Source organism: Arachis duranensis, chromosome 8, assembly GCF_000817695.3.
Source record: "Arachis duranensis cultivar V14167 chromosome 8, aradu.V14167.gnm2.J7QH, whole genome shotgun sequence".
Taxonomy (NCBI): Eukaryota; Viridiplantae; Streptophyta; class Magnoliopsida; order Fabales; family Fabaceae; genus Arachis; species Arachis duranensis.
In genome coordinates this window covers 33,514,861-33,532,342 of record NC_029779.3, presented here as the reverse complement: position 1 = coordinate 33,532,342, position 17,482 = coordinate 33,514,861, and the positions used below count along the sequence as shown (strand labels likewise).

Genomic DNA, 17,482 nt, shown 5'->3' with positions numbered 1-17,482 from the left:
AAACACACGTAGTTAAATTTGAATTATTTTAATTTTAAATTTTTATTTTATTTATAAAATAAATAAATATATTTTATTTTTTAAAATAAAATTTAAAATTTAGAAGAGTTCAAATTTTATATGTGGTAATAGTTGACTTAAATTTTTATTGAGCTGCATCCCAAATTTCACTGCAATTAAAAAATCATGATACCCTAATTCACATTTTACCTTCTGCCATTTCACCTTTCCCTTCTTCACCACAACCGCGCGCCGTTCACTTTCTCGCTCTTTTCACCACAGCCACGTCGCTCATCCTCCTTCACACGCCGTCTCCGTCGTCGACAACGCATCTCAGCGCCGCTGCCGTTTCCGACGCACGTCAACGTCGCCGCACGGACTCCTCCTCTTAAAAAACCCGCGACCTCACGCCGCCACCTCCATCCTTCTATCGAGCCGCGTTTCCTCCGCCTCTGCTTCCAAGTCGCGTCGTCGTGTCTCCTCCTCTTCGGTCGCGCACCGCTGCTCTTCATTTACCTCAGTGGTCTCTAAAAAGGTTAGTAGATGTTTATGGTTTACGGTTCAATGAATGTATCTTCTCTGTTCCATGGTCCTGATACTGGGTATAGTGGTTCATATAAGTTGTTTTTTGATTTTATTAAATTACTAGATGTTTCTTATAAGGAATTGTTTCTGGGGAGAGTTCTACCGTGGGGAAAGAATATTAAGGTCCTTAGAGGACCAGGATCTTTGTGCAATTTTTTTTAAAAATTTTAGGACTCATTTGATATTAAATCAATTTATAATTAAAGTATATTTTTTATTCATTTGCACATGTAACACACCCACATTTCACTCCTTTAACTGTCAAAATGACCATTTCACCCTCCACACAAATAAATTTCTATTATATTTAATTTATTTTTCAATTTTTTTTGACAAATCCAATTATAAATTAAAATTACATTACATAAGTGAATTATAATTAATAAAATAACCTTTCATGTATTAATGACATACAATTTTATAATTTAAATAGTATCTTTCATATAATAATGACACATAATTTATATTTAAACACTTGTAGAAAAAATCATATTGATATTTTATAAATTGAATAATCTATTACACTAATTTTTATTCTTATTTATCCTATTTATATTTAAAATTGATTTTATTCTTATAATTATACCTAAACCAAGTATATTCATTGGATTTTTATATTAAAAATGATAAAATATCATTTTACTTTATTTTAAACGACTAAAAAATCATATTAGATGTAACAATGGTTGATTATGTTAGACATTATAATCTTAATTTGATTATTTTTTTTAGTATTTTTTTGTGTTTGTCTATTTTAATCTGATTATAAGAATGTTAAAATTGTACTGTTATTACAAAAATAATAAAATATCTTTTAAACATTAAAGTAAAAAAACTAAATTATTCAATTTAATAGTCATATTTCTATATACACTATTTATATATAATTTAATAATTAAAATTATCCAATTGTATTTATACATTATTTATATATATAATTTAATTATTAAAATTATCCAATTGTATTTATACAACTTAAACTTTTAGAGGAGATTATTAATGACATGTTATTGGTAAAAAATTGAATGACTCCAGATAACCTGAGGTAAATATTTTATTTGGTTCTTTATTATTTACATCTACTTTAAATAAAAATTTAACTCTGACATATAACTGAAAAATTAAAATACAATCAATTAAGAATTTTATCTATAAAAAGAATTATTCATGAGATCTAATTGAGATGTAAATTATCATGAAAAATAAATCATGTGAATATAAATTTTGACTAATAAATAAGATTGCAATATAGATTTTGGAAGAACTAAAATTATGTGAATAAAATTATAAAAAGAATTATTCATGAGATCTAATCGAGATGTAAATTATCATGGAAAATAAATTATGTGAATATAGATTTTGACTAATAAGTAAGATTGCAATATAAATTTTGGAAGGATTAAAATTATGTGAATAAAATTAAATTATGATCGACATATATATAACCTAGTAATTACTATATTAATTTAAAATAAAAAAGTGTTAAAAATTTTTCATTTTAAATATATTAAAAACAGTTAAAGACTTGATTAAATTTACTTAACTAATAGTATTACACAAATAATAATTAGAATAATTAAATAATATTACTGTATTTTTAACATTTATATTACTCATGATATATATAATTACTAAAATTTATCTAATAATCTGAGTGAATATATATAAATTACATAGTTTGTAAATAAGGGTTTTAAATTGAATATTTACTTTCTTCAATAATTTTGTTGAAAGATTCAAATTAATTATATATTTTTTTGGTACCAATAAAATAAAGCAACGCAAATAAAATTAAGGGCAATTTACGTTTTTAAATTATTTGAGCTCCAATTTTACGCAATTACATTGTTTCAAAAATGGATACGCAAATATATTGTTTCACTATATTATATAAACCGCTATTGCCAGTAGCGGTTTACAATTGCACAGAAACCGCTATTATCAGCCGCGGTTTATGAGTGTTTATTTCTTCAAGGAAACCGCGATGAGCTGTCGTGGTTTACATTCGAGAAGAATTGGTCAGAAACCGCTGCTGCCAGCAGCGGATTATGTGGAATGGGTTATGTCCGTAAACCGCTAGAGCCTATAGCGGTTTACGTGGAGCATGATAGCTATATAAACCGCTGAGCCAGCCGCGGATTATTCATTATGAGATTTTCTTAGGTTGGTTAGAGAGAGGAAATTCTAGAGAGAGGTCAGAGCAAGTTGAGAACGGGCCCGAGGTATCTGAGCTGCGATTTCCAGCGGGATATCATGGCAGACAGAAGGAGCATGTACCGACTGAACGGTGTTGCGCATATTGCCGGTTCCATCGATGACGAGGTTAGTTAATTATTTAGCTATTTTTTTAGGCTTAAGATTTTTTTAGCTAGAAAAATGATATGAACGCAAGTATATACGGAATTTATAGATTAGTCCCTTTTAGTTTTAAAAATGGTATGAATGCTAGAATATACAGAAAATTTTTTTAAAATTCTATTGTTAAAGATTTGTAATACTTTTATAATTGTGGGTGTTATGTAATCAGTTTAGTGTGTTGTCATTTGTGTTATTGTAGTAAGTATTTTATAAATTGAACCTCGCTGGTTTATTGACTACTTAGTTATAGGATTTAGGGATTAATTCGTTTATCAGTAAAAAATTTGTTGACGGTTTAGGATATGTGTTATTACTAGATAGAGAATTTTTTTTATGGATTGGAGAATTTAATTGTATCCTGCATTTATTGTGCGGTTTTTTGCAGCCCACTAGGTGTATATACAGTGTGAGACGGCAACAGAATATGCCGATGCATGATAGGATCATTCCGTATTTAGAGAGGGCTGGATTGTATCATTTGGCCAGGCTAAACAGCCAATGGTTCTGGTTGGATGAGCCATTGGTTAGTGTGTTCGTTGAGAGGTGGCGTCCTGAGACGCACACGTTCCACATGCCTTTTGGAGAGTGCACAGTGACATTGCAGGACGTGGCTTTTCAGCTTGGGTTGCCTGTCGATGGGGAGGCTGTGAGTGGTTGCCTTGGTGAGTTTGAGACATACATGCAGGGTGGTCGACCAGCCTGGGACTGGTTTCAGGACCTATTCGGTGAGCTGCCACCACCGAATAAGGTCAAGCAGATGACGGTCCACTTTACATGGTTCCACGAGAGGTTTAGTGTGCTACCACCAGATGCGAACGAGGAGACAATTCGCATCTACGCACGTGCCTACATCATGATGCTTTTATCTACTCAGTTATTTGGGGACAAGAGTGCGAACCGGGTTCATATACGGTGGTTGCCATTTGTAGCGAACCTTGATGAGATGGGGCGATATAGTTGGGGATCGGCTGCGTTGGCTTGATTGTACCGATGTATGTGTCGGGTAGCAAACAAAAATGTGACTAACCTTGCGGGTCCCCTCCAGTTGCTACAGAGTTGGATATTCTGGCGTTTTCCCTCGTTGAGGCCGTCCGGGTTTGATCTTTTCTCTTTTCCACTTGCATCCAGGTATGGTTTATGTTATTTTCAAATGTCGAAAACTTTCTGTTGTGTTTTTTCAAGTTTGTGTCTCATCTGCCTTACAATTAGGTGGTCTGCTTACTTACCTCCGAACGATGGGAAGGAACAGAGGGTCATAAGTTATCGAACCACATCTCATAATCCATCCTGTTTGCCCAATCACACATGGCTGGGTTCTCTGACCTCATTATATCAAACCAATAGTCAAATTCTACTTCAGTCTTCGCATAAGCGGCGTTAACCAGCCACCTCCTAACATCCTGCCCCTTGAAGGTGAGGGCAAAATTTGCAGCAACATGCCGAATACAAAATGCCCTATAAGCATGCGGAGGTCGCCAACCATTATCTGGTGACTCCAGCGCAGCCTTGATGCCGTTGTGTCTGTCAGAGATGACGAGAATACCTTCCTGTGGAGTAACATGTCTTCTAAGATTGTACAGAAAATATGACCAAGACTCAGCATTTTTCCCCTCCACTAGTGCAAACGCAACAGACAAAATATTCGAATTTCCATCCTGAGCAATCGCCAACAACAAGGTCCCTCCATACTTACCATACAAGTGTGTCCCATCGATACTAATGAGTGGCTTACAGTGGCAGAATGCCTCAACACATGGAGGGAATGTCCAAAACATACAATGAAAGTATACTCTTTCTTCATCAACCTGGTCACCCACTCTAACCGGGGAGGTCTTCAGCAGAGCAATGGAACCGTCCATGGTGAATGTGACCCCAAGGATCCAGCGGGGTAGATCCGCATATGACTCCTCCCAATCGCTGTAGATCTGTGCTACTGCCTTCTGTTTTGCCAACCACACCTTCCGATAACTTGGCTTGAAACCATATGTTGCCTCAGTTGCCTCTTGCAACACCTTAATCGATACCGACGCATCAGCTCTAACCAATGGAAAGATTCTTGCACAAATCACATGATAATCAAGCTGCCTGTGGTCGCTCGAAATCGATGTGGCCATACACGTGTGTGGTCCGTTGTACCTCCTTACTTCTCATGTGCTTTTCCTTTTCCGCATGACTATCCGAATCAACCACGTGCACCCGTTACCGAACTCCTTGCATCTCCCTTGGTATTTTAGATTGTCTGACTCCATAACCCTGTACTCAACTCCACGCCGAATGCTGTAATCTTTCACGCTCAGCACAACTTCCTCCTTACTCTGGAATGATTGGCCAATCTAAAATTCAGTCAAACCTGACCCATCATGCATACCCTGCCTATCGAATGTTGCCTCTACATTCTAGTGTTGGCCGATGGCCTCCAAGTTCAAAGACGACGGGTGGGGAGGGTACTCTTGTGATCCAGAACTGGAAGCTCCATGGCCTGTACGTACACCTCTCGATATATCATCTTCATTGTCCCCCCAATATCGACCGGCTCCTCATCGGAATCATCATCACACAGCGCATTCTCAACTTGATCCGGTCCGACCTCAAACTCAACCCCAGCACGTTCGGCCTCAGGAGGTGGAACTACCGCTGCTACCACAGCCAGTGATGTTGAGGCACCACCCACTGTGGTCGACTGAGGACCCGGTGCCGATGCCCCAGAGCTATCCACACGATCTTCCAACTTCGCAAACATCTCAGGTATCCTGACCTCCGAAAAACTACGCCTGCAGTGAAACAAGACCTGCAGGTCTTCATCCGACCCTATCACAAAGGTCTCATATCTCACACCGGTTGACACAACGGTAATCGGAATCTTGTAAAATAACTTTTTAACCAGCTTCGTCTCACGGGTACCGAGCTTTTGTAGTATGCTGAGCTTAATCTCTGCCAATGTACTCGAAGATCGGATAAAAATACTAACCGGTTCTCTATCTGTGAATTTCACACCATGCCGTTTGCTCTTTTGAATTTTTCCAGCGTAATGGACCAGAGCCACAAAACTCTCCTCCCCATCCATTTGTGAATAACACTCTACCTCTCCACATTTGGCCCCTCCATGGTTTATATAGGGACCCCAATGACACACAATACACGTAAACCGCTATGGCCACCAGCAGTTTACGCACGCATAAAAATCAACATAAACCGCTGCTGCCAGCAGCGGTTTATGAACAACCAAAAACACTCATAAACCGCGGCTAGTACTAGCGGTTTCTGTGCAATTATAAACCGCTACTGGCAGTAGCGGTTTATATAATATAGTGAAACAATGTATTTGCGTATCCATTTTTGAAACAATGTAATTGCGTAAAATTGGAGATCCAACAATTTAAAAATGTAAATTACCCTAAAATTAATATCAATTTTATTTTATTTTTATTAATATAAAAATTAAAGGAATAACTGATTATTTTGATATTTACTTTTTCAATAATTTTGTTGAAAGATTCAAATTAATTATATATTTTTTTGGTACCAATAAAATAAAGCAACGCAAATAAAATTAATATCAATTTTATTTTATTTTTATTAATATAAAAATTAAAGGAATAACTGATTATTTTGATATTTACTTATATATATATATATATATATTGTTTTACTAAATTAATTTTACTAAATATATGTTTATTTAAAAAATTCCATATTTTTCTTTCACTAAATTTATGCCTTAAAATTTTTAGTATAATTGGACCATCTTTTAATTTATTTATTATAATTTATTAACTTAGAAGTCATTTATGTAATATAAAAAATAGTATAGAAAATTCTCAAAGCCACAAAAATAACATATTCTCTCTAGTTTAGAGAATCACTTTATACTTTTCTCACCGTAGACAAATCCTTGTTTTTGGTGAAGAAAGTAGAAAGTGATTCTTAAAGGTTCAATATGGAATATCCCAAAATTGTGGCTCTCATTGCTGCCGTACGTAAGTTTTTTTGTCTGCCGTGTGTACCCAAAACTTTTCAAAATTCTGTTAGGTGCCCAAATAATTAAGTAAATGAATGAGGATGTGGCAGATGTTTACAGTGGCTTTGTTTGGAATTTTTTGTCTTGGGCTTAGCGCGAAAACCGTATCGGAACCCGCAACACCAACCCGCCTGAACCCAAACCCGATACTAATCATCTCTCTCGATTTGTTGAACTTGAATCCCACAGACCAAAAAAAAAAAAAAGAACTTGAATCCCAGGACCGAGAACAAGCTCCATGGCTTCCATGATATTCCCTTAGTTAACTCCACTTCCATTTGATCGTGAGTTCTAGATTCAAGTCTTGAATGAGGATGCTCTTGTTCATAAATTGGTTCTTGTTTGCCATTATTGCTCATCGTAAAATATTATTAAAAATTGAAAGGTTTTTTTAGTTAGCATAAGGAGCTTCATGCCAAACCATTTGCATTTCATCATCGCCATCTACCTCATCTTGGTCACACATTTTCTCCAAGACATACACAAGTTATTAGTTCCTACAACTAGATGTTAGTCTCGTTCATCAATATCAATAGCTTAGGTGCATTGACCACTTGAATAGATGGGAAGGTGTTATGATTTGTTGTCTAAGCGAAAAAGTGTGAATAAAAACTCAATTTTATATGAGGTCGAACATGACAGTGGCATCGTTGACATCAACATCGAGCTCGAAGAGATGGAGTTGTGTGAAGAAGGAGGGTCAAGCAAAAAAACTAAGGTCGGAAGCATAGCGGCATCATGAACATAAAGTTTGATGGCCTGTAGTCTGTAGAGATGAAACGTACAAGGAAGAAGAAAGGCCTGGTAGAAGAAAGGTTTAACATAACTGAAGAGAAGGCAAAGATAATTTGTTGGTTAAATAAAACGATGTTGTAAAACAACTATAATTATCACCCTTTAAATTAATTAAAGGCTGAGATTTAGCACTGGAGGGTGTCAATTTTTATTGGCACGGGAGAGGACCCGCTCCCGCTAGCTTGAGCTCTCAATGGGCTTTGTTTGGATTTTGAATAGGTAGTTGAGCCATTGTTGGGCATTGATACGTAATTTCAAAACAATCCCAAATTTTTCTACAATTCAAAAAGTATCCAGGTCCTTCAAGGACCAGAAAATACTTTCCCCACCATAGAAGCCTCCTTCTTTTAAACTATTTTAGATGTTTTAGTATATGATTTAAACTGATTTATCTATATAATTGGTTCTGTCTCATTTGCTGGATTTCTCTTGTTCATGTTGGTAGAGGTTTTTTATGTGGTTTGTGAGTTTTGATAAAGAAAAAAGGTTAGTTATAAGTTAGTTTAATTTTGTTCAAATGAAGTTGGATTTGAATGTTGTCATTTAAAATTGTAGCATTAAGAGAGTTGGATCTTTTTGGTAACTCTATGATGGTTCTCTAGTTGGATTAATGGATGCTTCTTTCAGTATATATTGGATTTTTTTAGTAATACTATTGGTCATTTTCTATGAATATGTGAATTTTTTTTAATTAAATTGGATGTTTCTCTTGAAGTAAGTAGATCCTTCTATACGAATAAGAGGATTTTTTTTATAAGTGGATGTTTCTGTTTTGCTATAAGTGTATCTTTTGGTAACTCTCAGTTGATTCTCAAGATCGACTACTAAATGTTTTTGGGTCCTGGATGTTTCTTTTAGTCATACACTGTGTCTTTGGTTTCCGCCTTTCGATTTTTTTCTTAAATATAATGTGGTCTCTTACCATTATCGGATGTTTACAGATTATAACCACACTTGTGTTGTGTTGCTGTAACTCCTAACAATATGGGCAAAAAGGTACTACATTTACTATGGTATGCTTGTATTCCATCATGATTGTGGTTGCTTCTTACTATCACTTCCAATGTTTACAGAAATTGTTAGAGTCAAGGTGCTCACCCTGTTATATTAATGATATGATGCGCCATCTAGAAAAGACCCATTCCGATGCGAAGTTAGCGGAAATAGAAGCTATAGGCTTCGGATTCTTGAGGCACATCCCAAAGTGGCCTGTGAAGCAGGACATCATGGTGGCGTTGGCAAGGTCCTACAACCTTGATAGAAATACATTGCAGCTGGATGCTGCCAACATTTCAATTAACGCCGATTTAATTGGGCGTGTTTTCGGACTCCCTTCTGGTGGTTAGTACCGATTTGCATATGTTATACAACATTACTTTACATTTTATATTAAGTAGACTTCTTTGGGCCAATTCGTTCAATTTCCATATTTCTATCTTATCGAAACTATATATATTTCATCTATCAATTTTCATGTTTCTGAGCTGACAAATCTGCATGATGTAGGCGACGACTTCCCCTCTTTTAACGACAAGAATGCAGCTCATGTGGCAGTGAAAAATCAGTTCCATAGAAGAACACAGACCGAACTTCGCAAGTTCATATACGAATGCTCAATGGAAAGTGAAGCGGACAGGATGGAGTTTAGAAGACATTTCATATTAGTTGTTTTGAAAATGTTCTTGTGCCCCACAACCCAACCAGCAATCTCGGCATGGCACATTCCCCCAATTCTGGATGTTTCCAATCCAAGAAGATTCATTTGGCCAATGAAGATTTTCAACTGGTTGAAACAGGCAATCAAAAAGTACCAACTTAAAAAGAACAAGACATGCGAAGGTTGCATGTTCGCCTTGTTGGTATGTTACGTTATATATCAATTATTTAACTGTACCCAACTTTTACGTTGCAACCATAATTTGTGTTTGTCTCTCTCCAGGTATTGTACTTCCAACGGCTGAAACATGGCCAGTTAGAGCATTGTCAAGAACCGGAGCCATGGATTTCTGCATGGACTGCTGAGGAGCTAGAGAAGAAGGCAATAAATGTTCTTGACGAGGTAGTTACTTAAATGGGTGTTTCTTTTTATTGTACTTGGAACTTTCTTACTAAATTACTAGGATGCTTCTTCTTGTTTGGTGGATGTTTCTTTGATATTAGGCGGCGCCCTGTGCGTTCTGTGAGAGAATGCGTTTAGGAATTTCCTTGACCTAATCCTAATTATTCAAAACCTAACTAATTCTAATTATTCAAATTCTGATTTTTTAAAAATCTATAGAACTTTCTGTTTTTTTTTTTTTCCCGGTTTTTTGTCTGAGGGTTTTGCATGTAAACTGTCACTGGTCTGTGAAGTTCCCTATTGCAAGTTAAATAAGTGTCATTATGGTAGTGTTTGGCTTGTGTGTTTAGAGTGATTAAAATACAAATAGAGAGATAGAGTCATAAAAAATATGAAAAATGATACATCCACATTTTTTCTTGTCTATGCTATTATAAGTTTATAAATTATAACTGAATATGATACAAAATACAATTTCGTTTTTGTTTTTGTCCTTTGTTACCTTACTTTGTATTTCTGCTCTGTATGTAGTTTCAAACACGGCCTAAGAGAGAGAGACTAAGCTTCTTTCAGATAAGGAAAAGGTCTCTAGGTGATTCAGATGATGATTATCCAGTGAGTACTGGAATGGAAGAGTCTGATAGTAATGACAATATTCCTTTGTCATCACGCATAGCTCTGAATTCAAGTTTAGCAACATCCATCAGTAAAAATGATAGCTCTGTTCAAAAGGTTCTTCCTGAACCTCAGAAACGAAATATGCTCGATTGTGACCATGATGATGATATTCCCGTGAGTACTAAGATGTGTAGTTCCCAAAACTATGTGCAGCAGGCCAAGAAATTAAAGATGTCGGAAAATGCTTCAAAACATAACTTACTCCCTTCTTTGAAAGAGGAAGAGACTTCTATAACACATTTGAAAGGAAAAGAGATATTGTCGGGTCAGTATTCAGAGGAATGCCAAAAGAAGAGAGAAGCTGCAAATCAGAAATTTCACTTGCTAGAGAAAGATATTGAGGAGCTCTCGAAAAAGCTTGAATGCAAGAAGAAACAATTTGATTCTATTCACGGACAATTGAGTTCATATTCTTCAAATGTTGAAGTAAAAAAGAAAGAATATGAAAGGTTGCAAAGAGGCATCGAGGGACAGATAAAGGAGCTTGAGTCGAAAGAAAAGCGATTTTCTGCACGAATGGAAGACATTGAGTTGAAGGAGAGGCAAATTGACGAACGAATGATGAAACTCTATTCAAAAGAGAAGCAATTTGAAGGCCAATTGGAGGAAGTTGAATCAATCAGGAAGAAATATGAAAGCAAATTGAAGAAGATCCTATTCAAACAGAAGCAAGTTGAAGCTCAATCAAAAGAGCTTGAGGCTAAAATGATGCAGCATGAAGCATCTGTAAAATCATTCAAAGAGCAAAAACAAGAAGGTAAAATGTCTTTGTTTATAGTTTGTTTTGAACAGTGTTGCGAATGTCTTTCCAATGCAGAAAACTTAGTATATTGTATCCTTGGTTAAGTATCTTAACATCACAGCACTACAGTTGCAAATTACACAGATAATCAATCTTCTACTGATAAAGGGAGTTTTCGACTTTTCTCAAGTGAACCAAATGATAGAGACATTTTAGATGTTCTCCAATCGTTCTCAGATCCAGCAAAAGTCACTTTGGATATAATTAAGGATCCTATTGATTCACATTGTAAGAAGGTAGATCAAGCTATGGCTATAGATGATAGCCACATCTTCCTTCTTGAGCAGCTGATGAAAATCTCACCAGATATTGCATCTCATGTTAGAGAGGAGGCAATGGAGCTTGCTCTTCATATGAAAGCTAATATGAGATTAAGTATTGACAATTCATTGGTGGTTCTAAGTTTCCTAATGATCTTGTCAATTTATAAACTAGTATCCTCCTTTGATGAAGATGAAGTTTTAAAGCTTTTTGAAATTGTTGCTCACCACAAGCCAGCTATTGAGGTCTTCCAGATGATTGGTTTCGCAGATAAAATCTCTGGTATGTTGATTGAAAACAATTTTGTTCAGTTGCCAATATTAAGGGTAGCTATTCAAATGAAATTGAATCTTAGTCTAGTTAATACTTTTAGGAGTGAACTTTAGATCTCTTTTCATGTATACTTGCGTCTGCCATTTTTTTAATTGATCTGAGGTTAGTTCTGTACAGTTCCTTCTGCTTAGATATGGTAACTACTAACTAGAACTGGTTTTCTCTCTATGATATTCTTTTATGACTTGAACTTTGCATGCACAATGCACTAGTATTTCCTCTTTTGAAGTAATATAGGACTCCTCTGGTTATTTTTTATGAAATGTATTCTTCTTGCTTTCACGCAGATTTTGTTGAGAATCTTATCAAGAATGAGCAGTATATCGAAGCTGTCAGATTCATTTGTGCATATGACTTGGCAGAGAAGAATCTAGCGGCTGATCTCTTTCGAAAACATGTGAACAAGGCAAAATTGACATGTGAGAGCAGTTGCAAGGAACCTAAGTCTATTAAGGTTCGTTTTTTCTTTTATTTTCAAGTGTAACAAGATTGAAAATTAGAACGTCATATTGTGAAATATGTTTGTGTATTTTATATGTTGCATGAAGTTGTATTTCATTATTTTGTGTTACATGGTTGCATTGCATGCTAATTGCTAAGTGACATGTTGAACCTTGGCTCAGATCAAAGCCGCAAAACAAGAAATCACAAGCCTCAAAACTGTTCTGCAGTGCATTTCGGAGAACAACCAAGAATGTGAAGATCTGGTTAAGGAGATTCAAGATCGCATTCTAGAGGTAGAAAAGCTTAAGAGAATGATTGTAACGACATCTATAAAAAAAAATTTACAATACCTTTTGTAAGCTCAGCTTTTTTTTTTATTTTATTTTTTTTATTATAGTAGCCGCAATTGGCCGACTAATTAGCAATTTGATGGAAGGTCAGATTCGTAATTAGGTATGCCAATTGTTGTGGTTAGATAGAGAAGTCATTTTCGTTTTGCATGAACCTGTGAATGATTTGCACCTTTTGTAAAGCTTAATAGATAACATTTTTAGAAATCATATATGGGGTTAAAAAATTTAATACGGAAGAATTATGAGTGTATATGGGAACATGCAAGTCCTTGGACAAAATCTCTTTTTAGTGAAGGTGAAAAGCGTAAGTCAACAATAGTAATGAGTTTTTTGTTCCTAACGAAATTGGTAAAATCTTAGATAGTAAAAGCGACTGCAAGAAATAATAAGTACATATTTTTCTAAATATGGCAAAGATATTAAATAGTTATAAGGGTTAAGTATGATTTTGTTTTTTAACGTAGAAGTTGAAAATTTATTTCGTTTTTGGCTTTTTTTGTTACAAAATGATTCCGAAAATTTCAGTTTGTTTTAAAATCGTTATTTTCATCAAATTTTTAATTGAGAAAAGCTCTACATCCATGTAAAAATTACATGGATGGTATCCAAGTTTTTACATGGATGGTATCCAAGTAACTTTCACTCCATGCTCCACACCCCGTCTGTTTTACACGCGCCTCTTATAACCGATATAACGAATCTTTATTTTATGTTATCAACGTTTTTTAATGTAAACTTTTCATACAATGTAAACCTAATTAAATTCGTTGTTTTCCTCTTTCGCATTTTTCTTCTCTGCATTATGGATCTAGATTGATTTAACGCAATTATCTTCGTCGTTTATCTTCTTCTTTGATCTGTACTTTTGAATTGAAACAATGAATTAATCAACTTCAAATCAGCTGAATGAGTGCGATTTTGATGATTCTTCTCAAACGCATCACTTTGATGAGGTTTGGATTATTGAATTCTGAATCGAATTTAATGGAATGAAATTTCTAATTTTATTTGAAGTGAATTGAATGGATTGAGGTGATCTACATCTGAATTGAATTCAATTGAATTGATAATATGTAACTGTGAGTAATTGTGAGTGTCAGTAATTGTGAGTAACTCTGAGAAAATGTGAGTAACTTTTCGGTTCGGTAAGTACTAAAGAGGTGGTTCATCACTTTCATGTTTTCAGTTCGGTCCGCAGAAAGGAGTCTAACAAAAATTAGACCAATATGTTCTGTTTTCTTTCCTAAGCACTATATAATTGTTTCACCGTAATTAAGATTTTGGTTCACCATAACTAAGATTTCGGTTCACCATGGGTACTGTATTCGGTTCACCATGAGTACTGTGTTCGGTTCATTCTGCATTATTCAAAACTCTTTTTTCTCACCTTCTACTACTCTTCACCAGAGAGAGAGAGAAGGAGGAAAAGACAAAAACATACAGCAATAACAACAACAAAAGAATGACGATAGGGTTTCAGGGTTTAGGGTTTTAGGGTTTAGGGTTTATGGGTTCAAGGTTCAGTGTGTTTCAAACTTTCAGTTCACCCCGTGTATTAATTTTGGTTCACCGTGTTCATGGTTGAGGGTTTAGGGGTCTAGGGTTTAGGGTTCAGGGTTCAAGGTTTTAGGGGTTTAGGGTTTACGGTAGGATTCAGGGTTTAGGGTTTAGGGTTTAGCATTTAGGGTTTAGAGTTCAGTGTTCAGGGTTTGGATTCAGAGTTTAGGGTTTAGGTTTTAGGGTGTAGGATTTAGGGTTTTAGGAATTTAAGATTTATGGGTTCAAGGTTCAGTGTTCAGGGTTCTGATTTTAGTGTTTAAGGTCTAGGGTTTAGGGTTCAGTGTTTAGGGGTTCATAATGTTTTGGTAAATAGGAGAGCAATTTGGATTACTCTTCTGAAATGAATCAAACTGACAAAGTTTGGATTATTTAATTTTGAATCGAATTGAATGGATTGCAATTGCTAATTTGAATTGAATTAAATGGACGGAAGTGTACTGAATTGAATTGTTAATATGTAAATTGTAAGCAGAGTTATTTGAATTTGATTTTATATAATGGATTATGTTTCGTTCATTCAGTACTATACAATTGTATTGTTTTCGGTTCACCATGAGTACTATGTTCGGTTCACCATGAGTACTGTGTTCGGTTCACCATGAGTACTGTGTTCGGTTCATTCTACAGAAAGCTGTTTGATTTAATTTTATATAGTTGATTAAATTTCATTCACTCAATACTATACAATTGTATTGTTTTCGGTTCACCATAACTAAGATTTCGGTTCACTATGAGTACTGTGTTCGATTCACCATGAGTATTGTGTTCGGTTCATTCTACACTGTTCAAAACTCTTCTTCCTCACCTTCTACTGCTTCTTCACCAGAGAGAATGAGGAAAAGACAAAAAAATACAGCAGCAACAATAACAAAAGAATGACGATAAGGAGAAAACATGTGAAGAAGAAGGAACACGAAAACAGAGGAGAAGGAGGAACGCGAAGAAGAAGGCGAAAAAGAAGAGAGACGCTCCATGTGTAAACGAGCGTGAAAAGAAGAAAAAGAAGCAGAAGCGTGGGGGAGAAGAAGCGTTGGGCGATTTCGTGTGTATTGGGCACGTGTATTTCACGTTTCATTTAATGGTATTGGATTTTTTTGGTGTTGTGCCAACTTGGTTACATGGTTACATGGATGTGTAACATCCCTGTTTTTAATTTTTATTTCAAAAATACTCCTAACTAGAAAGAAAAAAAGGCAAAACGTTGAATAAGGGGGAAGGGATTCACGCAGGGGGGAGGGGGGAGGAGGGGAAGGGAGTTGGTTCAGGGAAGAAGACGGGGGAAGGGCCATCGCCGCTGCTCGTCGTCGTTCAATCGTTAGATCTTGCTGCTGCTCTTCTGGGCTTGATGGAGGTGCTCGATGGCGGTGGGTTCTGGTTCGAGGCAAGAACAGGGAAAGGCTTCGGTGGTGAGTCGAGGTAGGAGAAGAGGTCGCGCTATGACGGTGGCACTAGGGTAGCGCGAAGAGAGAAGAGGAAAATGGTTGCAGCACTGTGATGGCTGTAATAGCAATTTCGGGTGGCTCGCTAGCTTTTGCTTCTACTTCCATTCTTCTTCTGCTTCTACTTCCATTATGTTGTTAATTTCTGATTATTGTTGCTTCTAATTGTTTCTACTTGATTACATTGTTGATTCATTGTTAATTCATTGTTGTTGTTGTGTTTCTGCTCCTGCTTCTAGTTGATTACATTGTTGATTCATTGTTGTTGTTGCTTCTGGTTCTGCTTGTGCTTGATTTTGGGAAAGAAGCGGAAGATGCATTTTGGTCTGAAGGACGGTTTTAAAACTAAGTTAAACCTTTGAGATCATTTTATAGCGGAAAAAAAGGCCAAATATGAAATAAATTTTCGACCTCTACCTTAAAGACCAAAATCATTATTAACCGTAGTTATAGCTATTAAATATTTGCATGCTTTGCCCATCTTGGAGAGATGTACCTATTGGAGGCAGGACAACGTCCATGCGCAACAACATTCTAGTGATGGTCATGGGCGCGAAACGGGAGGCTTGGTCTCGACTTCTTGTAAAGAGTGACGAAAGGTCAGCCGGTGACAATGGCATATTGAACTGAAATTTGGATGAGGAGAAGAAAGGGGCTTTGACATTCTTGACTTAAAGCATATAGATGTCTGTTCGTAACTATTGAACCATTCAAATTTCAGGAAAGTAAAGTTAGTGATTTGTTTATTAGTCTCTTCTCAGCTTGTGAAAACATCAGGATGATGATGTCTTTGATCATAGCGAAAAATAAAAAACACTCTTGACTTTCACCCATCTTGTTATGGACTTGTGCAACTCACTTAAAAGTAACTCACCGCAAATACTAACTGGAACTAAAAAAAATGTAGCTCCGAAAAACTATAAATACATGTTTAACCTAAGACCATCTCCAACGTTGAATGCTTTGGTTACTTTTTCTGACATAAACTAGTTTCTGTCCGTTAGAGAGAAATAGAATTGGTCCTTGCACAAGTTTCCATGAAACTAAGTTTCTCTGAACTGGATAAATTAATTTAATAATAATTATAATAATTAAATCGTAATTAGGGCGAATCACTAATATAAGTTAAGGGGAGAAAATATTTACACAAATCAGCTAAATCAAAAATTGGTTTATGAATCGACCAAAAGACATTTCTATATAATTCGAATCAACCTAATTCGATATGTAATTCGAATCACACTGATTCGAATTATACACACGCACACACCCACTAATTCGAATAAACCTGATTCGAAATACACACTGTATTTTGAATCAGCGTGATTCGAATTACACCCACGCACACGTTTTCAAGTAATTCGAATTTGACTGGTTCGAATTATTCATGGTATAATTCGAATTATGCTGTTAAAAAATTAATAATTTATTAAAAAATTTTATTAAAATAATTAATAACTTAAAAATTTTAAAATATATATTTTATTTCATACATTAAAAAAACTAACAAAATATTTAATTATGAGACTTTTAATAAATTTATTTAAATTATACTACAAAAAATATTTTATTCTATGCAAAATAATTTTAAAAAATAGCTTAAAAAATGTTAGGAGTACTATAAAAATTTATAATGTTCTAATGACTTAGGTAAATACATGCATGTACTCAAATTTTAGATAAAATACTCTACATAGTCAATAATAATTTAGAAATTAAAGAAAATATTTTATTTCATACAAAATAATTAAAAAATATATTTTATTCTATACAAAATAATTAAAAAAATGACTTAAA

At 35.2% G+C, this 17,482-nt stretch overlaps 2 protein-coding genes across 3 annotated transcripts; one reads left to right on the top strand and one right to left on the bottom strand.

Annotated features, from left to right (window-relative positions):
• The first annotated feature begins 422 nt into the window (after positions 1-422).
• On the top strand, positions 423-12,693 carry LOC107462442 (FRIGIDA-like protein 3). Of its 2 annotated transcripts, none has more exons than XM_021129399.2 (9): positions 423-535; positions 8,698-8,752; positions 8,830-9,097; positions 9,263-9,615; positions 9,696-9,815; positions 10,347-11,250; positions 11,380-11,838; positions 12,177-12,343; positions 12,513-12,693. In XM_021129399.2, exons 2-9 carry the CDS (start codon positions 8,741-8,743, stop codon positions 12,690-12,692), a joined length of 2,463 nt encoding a protein of 820 aa, XP_020985058.1. In that variant the 5' UTR covers positions 423-535; positions 8,698-8,740; the 3' UTR covers position 12,693. The 2 variants fall into 2 exon arrangements, with proteins under 2 accessions (XP_020985058.1, XP_015936514.1); XM_016081028.3 differs by having other exon boundaries at positions 11,365-11,838.
• On the bottom strand, positions 4,197-5,057 carry LOC107462265 (uncharacterized). The gene has a single exon (XM_016080845.1). The coding sequence runs from the start codon at positions 5,055-5,057 to the stop codon at positions 4,197-4,199; it is 861 nt and encodes a 286-aa protein (XP_015936331.1).
• Positions 12,694-17,482: the final 4,789 nt, after the last annotated feature.

Bases quoted from the DNA above. Each gene is read 5' to 3' on its own strand.
- LOC107462265 (XM_016080845.1), bottom strand. From the start codon at position 5,057: ATGGCCACATCGATTTCGAGCGACCACAGGCAGCTTGATTATCATGTG.
- LOC107462442 (XM_016081028.3), top strand. The intron at 9,616-9,695 runs GTATGTTACGTT...GTCTCTCTCCAG, and splicing joins GTTGCATGTTCGCCTTGTTG to GTATTGTACTTCCAACGGCT. The intron at 11,839-12,176 runs GTATGTTGATTG...GCTTTCACGCAG, and splicing joins TTTCGCAGATAAAATCTCTG to ATTTTGTTGAGAATCTTATC.